This window comes from Populus euphratica, unplaced genomic scaffold, assembly GCF_000495115.2.
Source record: "Populus euphratica unplaced genomic scaffold, PopEup_1.0 scaffold75.1, whole genome shotgun sequence".
Taxonomy (NCBI): domain Eukaryota; kingdom Viridiplantae; phylum Streptophyta; class Magnoliopsida; order Malpighiales; family Salicaceae; genus Populus; species Populus euphratica.
The window spans coordinates 1,300,861-1,321,112 of NW_011499866.1; the positions used below are offsets into that span (position 1 = coordinate 1,300,861).

The 20,252-nt window shown below is 30.8% G+C and overlaps 2 protein-coding genes across 2 annotated transcripts; both read left to right on the forward strand.

Annotated features, from left to right (window-relative positions):
- Positions 1-9,657: 9,657 nt before the first annotated feature.
- On the forward strand, positions 9,658-11,167 carry LOC105126193 (uncharacterized). Its single transcript, XM_011026980.1, has 2 exons — positions 9,658-10,695; positions 10,938-11,167. The coding sequence occupies exons 1-2, from the start codon at positions 9,897-9,899 to the stop codon at positions 11,024-11,026; spliced, it is 888 nt and encodes a 295-aa protein (XP_011025282.1). The 5' UTR covers positions 9,658-9,896; the 3' UTR covers positions 11,027-11,167.
- A 7,332-nt stretch (positions 11,168-18,499) lies between these two features.
- On the forward strand, positions 18,500-19,270 carry LOC105126283 (uncharacterized). Its single transcript, XM_011027102.1, has one exon. The coding sequence runs from the start codon at positions 18,500-18,502 to the stop codon at positions 19,268-19,270; it is 771 nt and encodes a 256-aa protein (XP_011025404.1).
- Positions 19,271-20,252: the final 982 nt, after the last annotated feature.

The following is a 20,252-nucleotide window of genomic DNA, read 5'->3' on the forward strand; positions in this document are numbered from 1 at the left end:
AAACAATATCGGCTGTAGCGAATTAGTATTCACTGTCGAAATTAAGTCTTCTCCAACGAATTAGAATTCACTGTCGAATTGGGTGTTCTGCAGTGAAATTTTGATTCGCTGCCAAAAATATGTAGGCTGCATTCGCTGCCAAAACCGAATCTTCTGCAGCGAATCAGCATTCGTTGTAGAATTGTGTGTTCTGCAGCAAATTTCGATTCGTTGTCGAAAATGTGTCGGCTACAGCGAATTAGTATTCGCTGCCGAAATTGAGTCTTCTGCAGCGAATTAGAATTTGCTTTTGAATTGGGTGTTCTACAACGAAATTTTGATTCGCTACCAAAAATGTGTCGGCTGCAGCGAATTAGCATTCGCTGCCGAAATCGAGTCTTTTGCAGCGAATCATCATTCGTTGCAGAATTGTGTGTTCTGCAGCAAATTTTGATTCGCTGTCGAAACTGTGTCGGCTGCAGCGAATTAGTATTCGCTGTTAAAATTGAGTCTTCTACAGCGAATCAGAATTCGCTGCTGAATTGGGTGTTCTGCAGTGAAATTTTGATTCGCTGCCAAAAATATGTCGGCTGCAGCGAATTAGTATTCGCTGTTAAAATTGAGTCTTCTACAGCGAATCAGAATTCGCTGCTGAATTGGGTGTTCTGCAGCAAAATTTTGATTTGCTGCCAAAAATGTGTCGACTTTAACGAATTAGCATTTGCTTTCGAAACCGAGTCTTCTGCAGCGAATCAACATTCGCTGCAAAATTGTGTGTTCTGCATCAAAATTTTGATTCGCTGCCGAAACTGTGTCGGCTACAGCGAATAAGTATTCGCTGCTGAAATTGAGTCTTCTGCAGTGAATTAGAATTCGCTGCCAAATTGTGTGTTCTGCAGCGAAATTGCAATTCGCTGTCAAAACTGTGTCGGCTGTAGCAAATTAGCATTCGTTGCCAAAACTGTGTCGGTTGCAATGAATTAGCATTCGCTGCCGAAACTGTGTCAGCTACAGCGAGTTAGAATTCGCTGTCGAATTGTGTGTTCCGCAGTGAAATTGCGATTTGCTGTCGAAACTATGTCGACTGCAACGAATTAATATTCTCTACCAAAATTGAGTTTTCTGTAGTGAATTAGCATTTGCTGCTGAATTTTATTAATATTCACTGCTGAAATTGAGTTTTTTGCAGCGAATTAGCATTCGCTGTAGAATTTTATGTTCTGCAGTGAAATTGTGATTCGCTGCCGAAACTATGTCGGCTGCAGCAAATCGCTACTAAAGTTGAGTTCTCTATAGCAAATTAACATTCGCTGTCGAGTTTCATGTTCTACAGCGAATTTGTGATTCGCCATCGAAATTGAGTTGGTTGCAGCGAAATTGTGATTTGCTGCCGAAACTGAGTTGTCTTCTATGAGTTAGCATCTGCTGCTGGAATAGTGGCACCAACAACGATACAGTTTTCGTTGTCGAACTGGATGCTGGTAGCGAAACAGTTGTCGCTGCCAAATTGGCAGCCTGCAGCGAAACAGTTCTCGCTGCCGTATTTGGCAGCTTGCAGCGAACTAGTTCTCGCTGCCGATTTCTACAATAAGCCTCCTAGGCAGAAATGACTTAAATGCTAGTAACAATTTCATAGTATGATGGTGTAAAATGTGAAGCACTTGAATGTGAATATATGAACTTTTGAAATAAGTGTGGTGACAAATGTGATTCAAAAATACAAATGTACTGAATTGTGACCATTGTTGTCTTAGGTGGTGCGGTCGGGATCGAACCATCGTCAAAACAAGAACAAACCACAAGTGGAGCAAGTAGGTGACTTCCATTTTCTTTTTCCATACGTTAAATAATGCGATACTTTAACATGAATGTTACCATATTGGGTTATAATAGATATCAGATTGTCAAACATTAAATGTTGTCAAATGGTTGATTAGCTTTGGCTAATGGCATCCGAATGGATGACCGGGATAAAGGAATGATTAGCCTTGGCTAATGGCATCCGAAGGGATGACCGGGACAAATGACTGATTAGCCTCGGCTAATGACATTCGAATGGATGACCGGAACAAAGGAATGATTAACCTCGGTTAATGACATCCGAAGGGATGACCGGGATGAACGACTGATTAGCCTCGACTAATGGCATCCGAATGGATGACCGGGACAAATGATTGATTAGATTCAGTTAAAGGCATTCGAAGTGAATGATCGGGGTGAGTGAACGGTTAACCTCAACAAATAATGCCTTGAGAGGATAGTTGGGTTTAAGATTATGGTTGATTACAAGAATTGGTGCATCTATATGTACTATAAATTATGTATACTATGTACATGAAGAAACTACAAATATCATGCATCAACCATGGAATAATGTTAATGTTTTATTTTTCTGTCAGACCATTTAATTATCATTATTACTAATAAGCAATTGCATTCTCTTAAATGCTTTGCACTGCAATAGGGACATCACATCAACGAGATGCCTAGGAAACCCGATACACGAGAACCTACTTTTGCAAGGAATCATGTAGTTGCATCCTAAATCACAATGTATTTTGTATGGATCAGTGTATTAAACGTATAACTTTTATTGAACTCTTTTGTTTAAATTCGTAGTGACTATTAGTAGGATAGGAATGCAAACTCATGTCTATGGATGTATATTATAATATGAACTTCTAAGCATGCAAACATTATATTATGTGTTTATGTAAAATTCCCTTTTAAATAAAATGTTAAATGTTGTTAATGTATGGATTGAATTTTGATGATGTGAGGAAATAGGTTCGCAAATTACCGACACGATGTGTGTCAAGTAAAAAAAAAAAGAATTCTATTGTTTTGGGGCTTGAAAAGTCGGGTTGTTACATTATCATTTAGTGATTTCTTCCTTATATTTAAAAGTTTTATTTTGAAATATTTTATTTTTTATAGTATTAATTTCTTGATTCATATTCTCTCACATAATTTATTTAGATCACTTATTAATTATAATATTGTTGATTCTCTTTATCAGATTTTAATATGATTTAATTTCTTGAAAGAATTTATAAATATATAATTCATTAAAAAAAATTATTTATAATTTTACGATCGAAAGTTTATATTATTATTTTTTTAATGTCAAAAAAGTATTAATCATGATTATAAAAAGTATTAATCATGATTATAAAACCTAATTTAGTTGAATAAATCAACTTGATGACATGCTGATACGAAGTCTAGTAAAGATCACCCAATTTACAGCACAAAATTTAGATCAATTTTTGGAGTTGAATTCCACAAATATAGTCTAGAATTTTTTATTTTTTGAAAGTTTCATTAATTCATTCAAAAGAGTGGACTTGGTATTCTAAGGTTTTTATTTTTAACATTAAATAAGAGTATTAATTGCATGCTGAGGATTTTAAGTTTTGTAATTTTTTTAAAAATTATTTAAAATTGACCTTTTCATATAGTGTACAAAGATAACTTGTATTGACAGAACTTTTCACCAAGCAATGGATTTGATTTGCTAATTATTATAAAGTACCAAATCGGTATACTTCTAAGAGTTGGTCTCTTACACTGAGTTTCTCTTCCCATCAAGGTGACACGAGGTCCATTTACAGTTGCAAATGACAAAATGTTTCATGCCATCAAATCCGTCCACTTCCTATTAAAATTACTAAAACCCCCTCTTTTTTTCTTTTTCTTTTTTGCAGTGAAAAAAATACCCTTCGCCGTCCTATCAACTTTCCATCCTTTGATGTCCTGTTCTCCAGAATTACAGTATCTCGGGATAGCAACAAAATGTTTAGTCAAGTTTTGTATTAAAAAAACCCCTTCTGACGGACTTTTCAGGCATGACCAAACAATATATCTCCCTCGAACAACAACCCATGCCTTTGGAGCCCATTTCCCCGCTCCCTTTCTTACTTACCAATGCTCTCGTGTAACACGTTGATTGATTACCACATTTATGTCTTATTGTAATTTATATGTCAGGTGATATATCAGATTGATGGAGCATTGTATTGTATAATGTGGGCATTACATTTACCAGGTTTATAATAGAAATTGATAGTTTTCTCTTTTTTTTAGTGGGGTTAACCAAGCATGACCATACAGACTAGGTTTAATTTAGCCTACATAACCTGACCATTAACCCAGACGAATGACCACGTGGCAACAAAACTTGCAGAACGTGATTATAATGCACATTCTAGAAGCTCGCATAGTGGGGGAGTTGGTATATGTGTTATTGGACTGGAATGGAGCTCACGGTGCTATGCCAAGAAGGCGATGTATGCTAATGAGCTGGACTGCGATGTTGTTCGCTACGCTGAGAAGAGTTCCACGTTGGCAGGTGCAAAGAATGAAATCACGATGATTGCTAATGGAGAATGTCACCATGCTATTGTAGAGAGCTACTGGGCATCTCCGCTGGACAGTCTTGTGTTATGATAAGGATTCTAAACTTTAATTATTATTTTTAATTTTATACTTGATTTTATTTAATTGTGTTTGAAAAAATTAAATCTAGTTATCTAAAACTTTAATGTTTTTAATTAAGTTCAAATTAAGCTTCCAGCCTTATTTTTTTACTAATAAAATTTCTAATAAAATTAATTTGACATGTTAAAAGTTTAATCAAGTCATTACATTTAATTAGATCTTTTAATTTGACCTAAATTAATCTTTAAAACTTAATTAAATATTTAATTAGGTTCATAATTAAATTAAATTGACTTATTAAAAATCTAATTATTTTCTATGAAAATTCATTCAATAATTATTTAATTTGACTTTGAATCTATATTATCCTTTAGTCTTGAGTATAATGGGGTATAATTACACTTTCAATTTTGTTCAAATTCTAGCTTGACTTCTCCATACATTTGAAACCCTTCTTAACTAGCTCTTGTCAAGTTGTCATTTTTTTATTTTATTTTTTATTTTTTTAAAAAAAATGGTAATTTTGGAAAGAAACCCCAAATTGGGTTATAAAAATTATATTTTCTTTATAATGCTTATGACAAAAAATCTCATATAAAACTTTAAATAGTAAGCTTCTAATAAAGAAAAAATAAGATTGTGGTTTGTGGATTCACCAGATCAAAAAATAATCAATCTTTAAAAAGCTTTAGAAATAAGGGTTCAAAAGTGTGCTAGGAAAGAAAAGAGATAGTCATAAAAAGCTTATTATCTTATGTATAAGGACTAGAAAATGCACTTATAGAAAAATAGATAGGATAAGAAAACACATTACTTGATATACAAGAACTATAAAACATGCTTAAAGAAAAATAAATAGGACTAGAAGACATGCTATCTGATGAATGAGGACTTGAAAATGCACTTGAAATTAAAGAGATAGAGCTTGAAAGTGTATTATTTAATAGATGAGGGTCTGAAAACACACTCGAAAAGAAAAAAAAAAAAAACCTAAAAACACATTCTTTAATTAGATGAGGGTCTAAAAGCATATTCGAAAGGAAAGAGATATGGCATAAAAGTATACTATATGATGGATGAATGTCTGGAAGAACACTTAAAAGAAAAGATATGGGGCTTAAAAATACATTATCTAATGGACAGGGATAGAAAATACACTTAATAGAGAATAAGTGAGGTTAGAAAGCACACCATCCAATATATAAAAGCTAGAACATACACTAAAAAAAACACAAATTAGGCTTGAAAACATATTACCTGATGAATAAAGACCTACAAACATACTAGAAATGATGGATGAGAGTCTATCCAAAAATTTGCTAAAAAAAAAAAAGATATAGCTTAAAAGCGTGTTATCTAATAGATGAAGTCCTAAAAGTACACTTGAAATAAAAAAAAAATAATGTTTGAAAACATACTAGATGAGAGCTAGAAAATATAATCGAATAATATCAAATATATTATCTTTAAAAACATTATTTTAAAAGAAAAAGATAAACTAAGGTTATTTTGTTGGAAAAGTGTTAGTCTCTTAAGGATTTTTTTTTGTCGTGTATTTTCTAAAAAATAGCCTCATTGTTGTGCATATCAAATTTTGTAACATTTTCCATATCAATTGCCTAAAAACATCATGTTACTATTACAAAAAAAAAAAAAGAGACATGCTAGTTTATTTGATATAAAAAGTAATGGTTTGAACTAAAAACCATAAAACGTTTTGACATCTTTGTTGCACTTTTAACTATAAAAACAAATTTAAATTTAATATCAACATCTAAAAGTTCAAAATGAAAGTAATGTCAATAACGGGCCACACCCAGTAAGGTTTAATTAAATGTTTAGTTTCAACTTCTTACGCTATACGACTTTTGTTCTTTTGTTCGGCCGTAATGAATTTTTTATTTTAACTTGTTTTTTCCTTATTGTTTTGACGGCTCAATCTAGATATATTTTTTACTATTTCATTCCCAGCCCTTCTAATTGTATTCTTTTTATCATATCGTTGTGTTTCTAATATCTAGAAAAAAGTATTAAACTTTTATGGATGTATTAGATTAATAAATAAAATATATTTTTAATTTCATTTGTAGAAAAAAATTAATTTTAATTGATATACAATTTAATTTAAAAATATTTCTCAATCAACAAAAACCTTATAACAACTGATATTATAATATTTTTAGAATATCTATAATTAGTGAGAGTTTATGTATTTTAATATTTTATTTATTTTGGATACAAATTTTGTGAATTATGGTAGCAATAACTAATGTTAACATTTTTCATTACGTGTCTCGATCATGCTGAATTACCTTTTCTAAAAAGACCTAGAGTAAATCCTAGTTAATTCATTCTTCATATGACAAAAAAAAACATAAAGTTATTAAATTTAATAAATTTTATGATTCAAATTATAGATTTGATAGATTAAATCATAAAATCTAAATCGATATAATATATCACCTTCTCATTATAAAAAAATATCATCTTGAGATTTTTCTTAAAACCAAATCATATCTTTTATTAGTTATTTAAGTTGTCTTGGACTCTTCAAGTTAATTAAATCATGTTAAGACAACTCCTATACTAATTAATTTTAAACTCATGTTAAGCAAGAAGTTGATTCAAGAGATTTTGAGAATGACCTACTGGATTGGACCCTTTTCTCTTCGTTTGTTTTTTTATATAAATTCCATCTTTCAATTTGTTTTTCTTCTAATTGAATCTTTTTTCGATTTTATTTTTTTGATTTTATTATTTAACATTATATTTATTTTGAATTGATTTTTATAATTTATTCGAGTTTGTCTTTTATAAGAGTATTGCAGTTTCAAATGAATATCCTAATAATTAATTAATGCTTAATTTTATGAATATCTATTTTTATTGTTATATCATTAAGTGAAAAAGTAATTTATATAAAAAAAACAAAGTTATTAAACATAGTGAAATCCATGATTTGGATTGTAGATTTAGTTAGTTAAACTGTAAAATTCAGATCGATCCAATATATCATAATTTCAATATAAAATATAAAGAAATGTCATCTTGATTTATTTTTTAAAATTTAAATCATGTTTTTAACTAATCATTTGAGTTTGTTATAAACTTTTCAAGTTAATTAGGTCATGTTAAAACAACTCTTAAACAAATTAATTTTAAACTCAAACTAAAAAAAATTGGATAAGAAGATTTTAAGATTAATTAGTTGGATTAAATTTAATAATAATATTAAATAATTTAATTTTTTAGAACTAAATAATTTTTTTACATTTTTTTTTAAATTCCATGGGAGAGTAGCGCGTGGTAGTGGTTAGTGGTTATGTCTAATTAAAAATACATGCATAATAATATTCAACCCTTGCGTGCTTGAAAGGATCGTGACCTCAAATATTAGGTGGGGTCCAGTCGCTGAAGAGCAATCCTAGCCACATAAACTCCGAGCCGGCCTAAATCATCAGTTTTGTGTGTGAGAATGGCCTCTCCAGATATATTTAATGTTTATTGTGATCAAGAAAAAGAAATACGTGTACTTATCCCTATCACGCTTCTTGCCATTCCAACCGTCCATTTCCATTGCCATCAAAAGAGATGGCTTGAAATAGCAGCTAGTCAATAGATCAACGGTCGGCGAGCGGCGAGCGGCAGTGTTTACCATGCCCATTAAGCCATGCTCTGTGTCTATTTTATCAATATTTTTGGTCCAAAGCACATAGTCTAAGTAATTATATAGAATTTATTATATAATCTTGACAGATAAAAAGGATGGCTAAAGAAATTATATAAAAACAAGATTTTCTAGAGCAAAAGCAAGAGCTCCCGGATATGCATGGTAGTGAAATATGGGGATCCACTCACTCCTCTTCAATGGAATGATGCCATGTGGCGTGGGCGATTGATGCAATAATTCAAGCTGGTAATTTTGTGTTCGTGTCGTTGGGTGGACCCCGTTGAGCCCTAGGTGCTGTAAATCCTCCACTCCCTTGGCTTTGAGAGGAGGAGTGGAAGAGCAGAGAGAGAGAGCCACAAACACGGACAGATGTCCACTTAAACACGGACAGCTGTCCAATTAAACGCCGTTATACACAGCATCGTCATCAACAGCACAAACATCATTATCAAATGAGGCACTGTCTGGTGGGCCTGATGGAGACTAAGTTATAGCTAAGGCTGCCAGAATTACTCTCTACACTGCACATACTGAAGAGGGTAATATTGGAAATGCAAGTGCAGTTTAGAGTACTTGTTTTATGTGACTGAAATGTTTTACGTGATTAAAATCTGTGAATGGGTGAGAATATTTAATGTCACATCTCAACTTGCTATCTAGATATTCTAAAAAGTGAAAAGGGTAAGGCAAATGCCAGTCGCCTCAAATTATTTTTAATATTAATGTTTAAAATAAATTAAAAAAATTAAAAAATACATATTATTTTAAAAAATAATTTAAGAAACAAACTCGATATAAAACGCCGTCCACTTCAAAACCAAACCACAGAAAACATGGGCAAACAGTGTGAGAAGAGATTGAACAAGGGCATCCATGTGAAGATTTTTTGTTTTTTGTTTTACTTGCAGTGGTATTATTCTGCGACTAGCCACAGGCACGGCAAATCAGGGAAAATCGAGCTGATATGTCGTGGCTGGTGGTTCATCAAATGGACCCGTGAGTATTGCCTGTATTAATCTCTGTTTGGCCTTGTTCAGGACCTCGTGCAGGCATGTCGTTATCTATATTCCTTTCCTTGGTTCACAATTGCTCTAATGGTGTAGCTAGCTAGTCGTGTCGACCCATTAACAGTAACGAATCATGCACTGCTATTATCTGTGAGAACGTGTCACTAACTACACCGATCCAGTTCGTCTATTATCTTTAACCTTGCCGTGTTGATTTTTTCACTGTCACAATTAGAGTGTTAGTTGAAATAGTATTTTTCTTTTAAATTATGTTTTGAAATCATTTTAATATAATAATATTAAAAATAATTTTTAAATTAATAAAATAGTATTTTTAATATATTTTTAAACAAAAAATACTTTAAAATACGAAAATACTTCTAAACACTCAACCTACGTAGGGTCGCATTAGCGCTTAAAATGTCGCGTACCCTATTCATATTACCAAAACAGCCCTCCCAGTCAAATCCTCCCGTTCGGGAAAGGATAGACACAGGGGGACACCTGGAAAGGGCATATTAGGGATGCAAACAAACAACATTGTATAAATACGAACATTTGGTCCGGGAATCATGTGTACACTTTACCTCATCGTGGAATGAGAAACGAATGATTCGCAAAAATCCAAAAGCAACAATCATTTACCTGATCACTCATACAAAAAGTACTGCACTTTCTCTATCGCACTTCCTTGATAAAATTGAAACCCTTTTACTACTTCTCTTCTCCTTCCTTTTCCTGACACACATACACTTTTGAATTTTGATAGCTGGTGATCCTCAGTATTTGTCAGTTAGCAAATGGCTTCTGATGCGAGCATGGCCACGCTGTCTTCTTCTGTTCAAGAAGATGATCAATATGATCATGATCATGACACGGATGATGGGTATCACCCCCCTAGTCTTCATAACTTGTCTAGGTTGTCCATGTGTACAAGTTCCTTGTACACTAATGAAGACGATGATTATCAAGATTGTGATGGGGTGACGATGTTTGTGTCAAGACTGACTATAGAAAGTTTCGATGCTGATGAGGAACTCTCTGATGATAAAAAAGAAGGTAGTCACAAAAACATACTGCACCTCTCTTCTGATTCTGATAAAGAAACAGGCTGCTACTCGCTTCCAGCAACACCACCTCGCCGGAGAAATCGCGGTGGCTTAAGAAATCAAGTGCAATTAATCGGAGTAACAGATTGTGCCAGTGAAAATGAATCTCAAAAGGGTATTATGAGGCAAAAGATGAGAAAGAATTTGAGGAAAAGAAGGATCATAAGAGAAAGACGGATGGACAGCAGCAACATGAGTTCTAAAAAGAAAGAAGAGGAGATCACAGGGATGAGTAATTACGGTTCTTATAATAGTTTTAGTGGGGAGAGTGAAAGTGGTGGGTTGGTAGTGATAACAAGGCCAAAAGGAGGGAGGAGGTCATTGTGTATGGACTTGGAAGAAGTGAAGGCTTGTGGGGATCTTGGTTTTGAATTGGAACATGAGAGGATGCTGGAGATGCCTAGTAGTCGTGTCTCTCTTTCAGGATCCACTCTTGACACTAGCAGTGGTGGCGATTCTCCTATTGCTAACTGGCGCATCTCTAGCCCTGGTTAGTGTACATTTACGAGTGTCTCTCTCTCTCTTTCTTTCTGTGATAGGCTTACAGATAGCAAAAGATATAATCCTTGATATGATTTATGAGATCATGGGTGATTAAGAGTTCTGAATATTTTAAGCACTGTCACTGATTCTTGACGAACTGTTGAGTTTCACCTAATATTTTCAGAGTTTCTCATAGTGATCTGAAAGTTAAGTTTTTGTGTCTAATTGAGGATGAAATTTCTTATGTAGGTGATGATCCGCGTGATGTTAAGGCTAGGCTTAAAGTATGGGCACAGGCAGTGGCAATGGCGTCTGCATCTAGACATGGTGGCATCTGACTGCTGATGTTTGCGGATTCTAATCTATACTTTTTTTGTTTTCACTTTATTTTGTGGGATGAAAGTGTACCTTACTCATATTAAATAAATTAGTGTGAAATATATTTAGCTTATAATAATAAGTTTGTAGTTAAAAAATAATTGATGTCTTAATAATTTATTATCACAAAAATATGTTAAACAAAATATATTATAGGAAAAATTAGAGTTTATATATGTTTAAATAATAAATAAGTATTTTTTTTATTTTAATTTAAGAATAGTTGATTTAAGCTTTTTTGTGTATTGAAAATATATTTATTTATTAGAACATTTTAAAATAATAATTTTTTATTATGTTAAAGATATATTTTTTATCCTTAAAGTTTTATTACTCATCACTTATACAATTACGATACATATAATATATCTCATAAGGTTCCAATTATTCATCACATTAGTTTAGATATAGTTATAAATCAAGATCTTTGAACAAACAATTATAAAATTTAAATATCTCTCAACATCATGAACCTTAACTTATTTCATTATAGAAACAAATAGGAAATAATAATCTTTTAGTTATTTCATCATAGAAACAAATAGGAAATAATAATCTTTTAGTATTAGCGAGAATGTTATATAATATAGTTTTTTATTTCAACCTAGATCTTGAGATTTCCAATCAACTATGTATGTTACCATCATTACACTTTTTTATCTTTCAAAAGCATTCAGCTCTTTTCCTAGATGAATTACACACAAGTTCTCTTAACAAATCTTTGATTAACAGGTTTGAAATTTTTTTTTTCAATTTGTAAAGTTCATGAAAATAATTTTATTTAAGAGTAAGTATTTACTATATATATATATATATATAGACTTATAATTATGCATATTAATTTATGCCCTTTCAATTATTGACTTATTGTTGCAATGAACATAAATAGCTTAAATAAATTTTGACTAATATAGAATATCCTTTAAAAAATCAATCAAGAGTAATAAGCTTTGATTCTATCATAGATTTAGTGATACAAACTTGTTTAGAGGATTTTCATGACACAACTGATCCACAATATGCAAAGATATATCCTTAATGTTGGATATCAAATTAGCATCATTATACCCTTTTAGTACTACCAAATAACCAACATAGTGTCGTCTATAGTTAGCGGTGTACCTTTAATATTTGAGTACCCTTCGTATTTCTTTTTAATGATCCATAGCTAGATTACTTACAAATCTACTCAGTAATCAATATTAGGACTTTGTGGTTCATAACATTTATCGAACTCTTAATTATCCAAGAATATTCTAACTAGTTTATTCTCTTACCTTTATTTTTGGACAAACAGACATTTATATCCATTAATATTTTCATAATGTTATTGTTATTTTTAAAAAAAAATTGTCGAGAACTTTCTCAACATAATGAGATTAAAATAATATTAATCCATCATATGTCTTAGAAATATTTGTTTCTAATATGACATATGCAACACTAAGTCTTTTATGTTAAACTTGTTTAGTTAATATTTTTATAGTAGACTTGATTATGTGATCATTACTGCCCAAAATAAGCATATATTCCACATAAAGATATAGAATGACAAAATTTATTTGTGTTTTTCACATAAACATATTTATTAAAAAAATTTAATTTTAAATTTATTTAACAACATAACCTTGTTAAATTTTTAATGTCATTATTTAGATAGTTATATCAAACCATATAATGATTTGACAAGTTTACATACTTGTTTTTTTTTCATTGACTACAAACATCTCATGTTGTTTCATGTTAACCTCCTCATAAAAATTGTTATTTTTAAAAAAGTTATTTTTATATCTATTTAATATATTTGAAGCTTATTAATAGCTAATTATTAACGTTCATATAAAAATTATTCTTTACACTTATAAGCATATGTCATAATTTTCAACATTTTCTTATTGTTTAAAACCTTTAATAATAAGTGTAGCTTTATATCTATCAATAATGTCATCAATTTTCATCCTTTTTTTGTAGATCCATTTATGGCCTGACCTGATGATGTATTTCTGGAAGGAAGATCCACTAGTTCTTAGGTATGATTATTCATAATAAATTTAATTTTAATACTGACTGTCTCCTTTCAATAAGAGGTTTTTGGATATAATAGAGTACAATAAAAAATTATCTCCAATCTTTTTATTTAATAATAAAAAATGAAAAAAAAAATGAATTTTAGCATATTCTAGAAGCTGTAATTTTTAAGGCAAAACTCTAACCTTTTGAATTACATTATAAAGGGCATAAAATTAAGGACTAAGCTTGAAAGTTTTCCTTAAAGCAACATTAGTATGTTTATAGGGTTACAATTTCAAATACACAAAGTCTCCTACATTGAATTCCTTATTTTGATATATCCTTGTTAGCTACTTGTTTTATCTTATGGCTTGATATTTTAAATTATTTCTAAAGAAATTGATCCATGCTCACCCTAACTTGTAGCATTTCTTCCACAACAGCTACTAGAGAAACCTTTTATGTCACAATATCTCTATAAAGAGGAGAGTATCTATATAATGATTGAAAGACACACATTTTAATGGTTGAATGATAACTAATATGTACCACCATTAAGTTATTAACAACTACAAATATCATTTATTAGGATTGTATATCGTTATAAATCTTACATAGGTTTCTAAGCATTGGTTAAATCTTTTAATTTGCCCATATAGTTGAGGGTGATATGCAAAACTCATGAGTAACTTATATCAAAAAATCATCTCAACCTAATAGTTTAAACTGTTAAGTGAGGTCTTAATATATGATTTATATTATTCTCTAGCATAATCCTTCAAGTAAAAGTCATTTGAGCTTGAAACTTATATAGGTCTATATTACCTTGTGCTTAATTTTTATCAAATAAATAGGGCTGGTAAGATTCAAACTTATGATTGTTTAGTCATCAAGGCTCCAATACCATGTCAAAGAACCATCTTAACCCAATAGCCTAAGCTATTAGGTGAGGTTCTAGAATATAATTTATATTATTTTCTAACACACCCCTTCAAGTGAAATTTCTTTGGACTTGAAACCTGCACAGATTCACATTACCTTGTACTTGATATTTATCAAATAAATAGAAATAATGAGATTTAAACTCGTGACCAGTTGGTCATTAAGATTCTAATACCATGTTAAAGACCTATCTCAACCCAAAAGTTTAAACTGTTAAGTGAGACCACAAAATGATTTATATCTCTCTAACAACTTAAACAATTCTTTTTAGAACAAACTTGTGAATATCTTGTCTTTATCAATCATAATTGAGGTTAATAATCTATAAAATTTATAAAATTGATCTAAGAACATAATAATGTATTTTCTTTCAGATTTTTGTTAATGATTTAATGAAGTCCATTATGATATTCTTCCATATGCCACCTGATAAGAGTAAAGACTGTAACATTTCATGGTATACCATTTTCTCTAACTTTTATTTTTTACATATATCATATTCCTCCAACATTTATTTCAGTAACTTTTTCATGGTTGATAAATAAAACAAATATTCAGCTTCTTGTAAGAATTTTAAACTCCAACATGACCTTGTATATAAGATTCATGAGAACATTTACTAATCTATTCCTCAACATTTCATTGTTGCCAATAAAAATCATGTTCTTATACCTCAACACTCCATTTAACAAAGTAAATTCTAGCTAACTATTTTATATTAAATAATCTCTCAGCTACCATACTATTCATATATAATAATCTTTTTTCATATCATATTGGTACAACTGTTGTCATAGTATAAATATTATTGTGCTTTTCATGTCTCGACTCCTTACCAACAATTAAACTATTAAGCAAATCATCATTCCTTGATAAGGCATCTGCAACTTGATTCTCTTTTCCTCTCTTATATTGTATAACATCTCTAAAAAAAAAAAAATAAGTCTTTTCTTTGTATGGTATGTGTATCCCCTATTCCAATAAATACTTTTGACTTTTATGATTAATATTCATAATGAAACTAATCATGTTTTAAATAGTATCTCCACATATCAATTATCATTACAATGGTCATGAATTGTTTTTCATATATGGATAACCCTTTATGCTAAGACTTAAAGCTTTACTAATAAAACTTAAAGGCCTTTCCTCTTGACAAAACAAAACTCTTAATTCAATAACACAAACATCATTTTCAAGCATAAAAACCTTGTGATAACCAGGTAAAGCTAACACTAAAGCTTCACATAATGATTTCTTAAGTTGATCAATCTTGTGCTTTTTTATTCTATTTGAAGTCGTTCTTTTTAAATAATTCAAGGATTGGATTGTTAATGATACCATACTCTGTAAAGAATTTTCATTAATAATCTATTTATCAAATGAATCCTTTTAATTCTTTGACAGATATGGAACAAACATGGATCTCATATCTTCAGTCTTTTTAGGGTTAATTCCTACCCCTTGAAAAGAGACAATATAACATAGATATTTTACCTTTTCTTTAAAGAGTGATTAATTGGACTACTTAGCATATAATTGGTTACTTTATAATGTCACTAACTTAATTCTAAAAGAGTTGATATACAACTCCATAGAAGAACTTTATATCAATATGTCATAAAAAAACTAACATAAACTTTTATAAGTAAGGCTCTAACATATTATTCATTAAACACTGAAATGTATTAAGATGAATCATGTCTTAGAATCGTTAAGCTTGAGCCCACATATTCATTCAAAGTTTAACTTATAGTAGTAGACTTACTATCACCTAGTTATATAGAATATAGATACATTAAGCATAATAAGCTATTAGAAATAGAAGACAAGAGTAGCAATGCAGCTTATCTTATATAAGATGTTTTATAGTGATAGTATCTTCCATTTAGAATAACTAATCCGTTACATGATAAGTATAATATTACGTGGTGATTTCTTTTTAACATAAAATCTCCCTCCCTTTTAAACACAAACAACCTTTCCTCCTTCTAGGAAAGATGACTTTAATTTGTCGTGATGTTAGATGTGACACTGTATCACATATCGAGCCAAATTTTTTCTAATATAAAAAAGATGTTTATGTGACTTTATAGTTTTTAAAGAAGCAAAAAAAATTCAAGACTTAGGTCATTGACTTAACTGGGTTCTATCAGGATCTTGATTTAAAATCATAATTAATGATAATTGTTTTTAGTAATTAATAAGTTTTAAAGAATTGGCCATTATGATTAAATATATTTATTATAACTAATCTTTTAAAATATATTTAGTAATGGATACCTTTATTTTGTGTGTGTGTGGCAGGGGGTATGTGTTTACTATGAAAACATACATAACTTTTGCATTATTAGAAGTTCTTTAAAAAGACTCTCATTTTACTTGGTCTCTCATATATATTTACAAATAATTTAAGACCTTCCTTTTTTATATATTTCTTTTAAACTTCACTACACTTACTTTCTTATAATTTATTAATTTTAGCTTTTGATCATTCTTTTTTTATATCTTATGTTCTTTTTTCATGCAAATCCATCTTGCTTCATCTTTTACAACTCATCCACTTAAAATTATAGAGCACAACATTCTCATCAACAAATTATATTGCTTAATCATAAGCAAGACATCATTACTTTGAGAGTATTCTCGTCATTTGTGATTTTCAAAGCTATAAGAACATAAAACTTAGTGGTTCCCAAACTTTGTTAAGAAAATTAACTGCATAATAAAAGCTTTTATTAAAGTTGAACATGACCTAATATATTTAGCATGTCATAAAATGTAAAACTTATTGTTACACATCCAATGTAAAATTAATTTTCTTGGAAAAACTAATATCAAATAAAAATTTTCTACTAAAGTATAGAGAGAGAGATAAAGTGTAGAAATAAAATCAATCAAAAACAATAAATTAGTAGATCAACAACAATAGTGGTAAATTCACCGCGCATTCTTAATAGTGAATTGATCAAGACTAGGTATCCACTATAAATCTTTCCTCGTTTGAACCTCACCCTTAAATTTAAAGCTACCCTATTCTAAGGTGCTACTAAATGGGAATGATGCAATCTTGGATATGAAATCAAAGGATCCATTAGGAGTGTTCATTAGGTATATTCTAAGGCCTCAAATAAAATGGATTCAAAAGGAGTTCAATGGACTAAGTCAAAAGAGTTGGGTTAAAAATGTTCAAATCTATTAGTCTGAACCTTTTTATACTTTTCAAGTTATATATTCAGCTACATGAAGATTTTTTATGTGATTCTAATTAGATTGGAAACTAGATATTTGTACCTTTTTAACAATATATGATAGGTTTGTTAATTCATTTGGACAAGAGAGAACAATATGAATGAGAGAGAACAACATGTTTAAAATTTGGATAGCTTTTATACATTAGTAAAATTCAATTTTTCTTAAGCAAACTTCTTTTTATTTGTTAGGGAAAAGAGTAAATCTAATTTATCAAGATATAATTAATCCTATGATGTCATTCGCTATCATTTAATACCTCTGGTTTTTAGTTACAGGTTAAGTCTAGGTCAAAGTTCAACCAAACCTGATTATTCGACTTTCTTAAGATTTGTTGTCAATCTTATTATAGGTTGCATGATCACCTGATTACTTGTTTCGCATCATATACATAGCATGCATGCTAGTATTCTATTATTGTTTTTATATTGAAAGCATATTTATTATTAGTTAAGTTTATGTATGCTTATAAATTTAAACTTGTATAAACTCTAGATTTTTTAAAAACATTCTTTTGTGTTTAGTATAAATAAACTAAATATCATTACTTACTAATCTAATATATATCTATAAACTAAGTTTAACAACAATCTTCAATGACTTAATCCAAAGCACATTAATTCTTTGAAGTTTTCTTTGAATTCATCTAAAAGTATTGTTTTTTATAATTAGTTGACAAAGCCGGTGGTTAATTAAAGCATTGCATTGGTTGTGGTTGTGTATGTTAATTTCAGTTGGAAACATTTATTTTCCTTTTTCTTGCATTAGGAAAAAAAAAAGAATGAAAATTTATTTTTCCTTTTAGGTTACAAAATGAAACCCAATTTCATAAATCTCTAGGATTGCTATTTAGCATATCTAAGAGTGTGTTGGCAGTATGATAATTGTTATTTTTCAAATGTTAATAATTTTTTTTATTTTTAAAAAATTATTTTTAATATTAATATATTAAAATAATTTAAAATATACAAATCATATTAAATTTTAATAAAAAAAAATTAATATAAGTTCACATTTCCAAACTGTTCCAATTCCCTGCTACTCCAACCATTTTGAAACGAGAAGAGCGCTCTCTCGGTCTTGCTTTGGAAGCAAGAAATTTCTGGGCCCCTCGAGATACTCGCTATAAAACAACCTGCATTCAAGTCTCTCATTCCCTCACGCCTTTGGCAACAGAAAATAACAACCTCCTCCGTCACCTCTCTCTCTCTCTCTCATATACCAAAAAAATGGAAATCACTGTTGAAATGATCAAGGAATCGCTCAAAGACCCTTACTACCATTACAACGGCTACACCATCCACGTCGAGAACCACCGCATCCTCACCGTCATCTCCGGATGCGACCTCACTGTCAGTAAGTGGATCAAACATGTCTCCAAAACCAACAACGACTCTGCTTCCTCCTCCTCCAAGAAATCTCTCATTGTCGGTGTCTCAACCGATAAGCAGTACATTTCCGGCAGTAAAGGCTCCGAGAATTACAGTCCGTACAACATCCTGCAGCTCTGCGTCGGCTCTCACTGTCTCATCTACCACCTCTCGCACCCTGAGTGTTACTACACCTGTAAGTCTCTCCGAGACTTCTTCTCCAATCCTAAAGTCATAGCTGTAGGTGTTAACATAAAGCCGGTGGCTAAACAGTTAGAGAAGGAGTTTAAGATTAAGTTTGAGAAAGTGATAGATGTCCATGAGCTAGCTGTAAAGAAGATAGGGCAAGAGTTGTTAGATCTGAATCTGAGCAAGTTTGACTTGGATAATATGGCCAAGGCATTGCTAGGAAAACACATGGATGTTGTGAGGCCTGGGGAGAAAGCGGAGTGGTTTACTAATACTCCTTACTGTATGTATTATGAATATCATGAGAAGGTGAAGTTAGCAACTGTGGATGCTTATCTCTGTTTTTTGATGGGTTGGGAGCTGTTATATGATGCGGATGAGTGCAAGCGCAATGTTTCTCTTGCCTTAAAGCAGAAGATGAAGAAGGAGAGTAGGCATTAGGAAAAGGAAGACCAAGATCGATGTTTAAGAGAGATCAAGGATGGATTTCAGGGATGATATGGTTTGGTAGTTAGTAAAGACTTACTTAGTCTGTGTCTGGCTAGCTATTAAGAGGCTAGTATTAGGAGTTGCTGCTCGCTTTAGTTTTGGTCGCTACTAAATTTTACTGGCAGCAGCAGCGGTGTTGAGTAGTGGTGGAATATTCTGGACTTGTACGTGGATGACTGGTCAGTACTATCTCAATCTTAATTTGATCAGTCATATTTCATTTGCGAATGCAACTGATAATTAGTCTTTGGCCTATGTGATCAATGAAGGAATCGATGCTATATAGATTTTACAACTATACATGAGAGTTATGCTTCAATTCTGTTGTTCAATGTTTTCGTTAGTTTTAAATTAGTCGTCGGGTGCACCCTAGCTGAGACGATCAGTTCTCCAACAGACTACTGCAACAGAAAGAAGAGAAAATTCCAAGTAGATGGCAAAGGCACCGCCACCACCCAAAGGCAATATGTTCCAAGTTGAAACGGGGCAGGCTTCTCCATTTCACCTGCTTCTCAAAATCAATTAGGTTAAACCAAATAAAAGCACCAATTGAAAACATTATACTTTATATATTATAAAAAACTTGGGGGCACCATGTGAACGGTGAAATAGCTTTTTCTTCTTTTCATTCCCCCCTTTTTTTATTTTTTTTATTCTTCAGTATTTATTTGATTTGTAAATTATTTTAATTTATTTTGTATAATATTATCAAAATCTCAAATAAATATCTTAATATTTAATTTACGTTTAATTATTCTTAATTTTTCAAACATCTATTTTTGTTATCTCTATTATCGTATAATTAAATAAAAATAATTAAAAAATAAAATTTTAAAACTTAATAAAATTTTCACTCAAATAACAATCAATTTAATATATCATCATTTTAATATTAAAAAATTAATTATATTGTATCAAAAACTCCCGTACAAAT

Bases quoted from the DNA above. Each gene is read 5' to 3' on its own strand.
- LOC105126193 (XM_011026980.1), top strand. From the start codon at position 9,897: ATGGCTTCTGATGCGAGCATGGCCACGCTGTCTTCTTCTGTTCAAGAA. The intron at 10,696-10,937 runs GTTAGTGTACAT...TTTCTTATGTAG, and splicing joins CTGGCGCATCTCTAGCCCTG to GTGATGATCCGCGTGATGTT.
- LOC105126283 (XM_011027102.1), top strand. From the start codon at position 18,500: ATGGAAATCACTGTTGAAATGATCAAGGAATCGCTCAAAGACCCTTAC.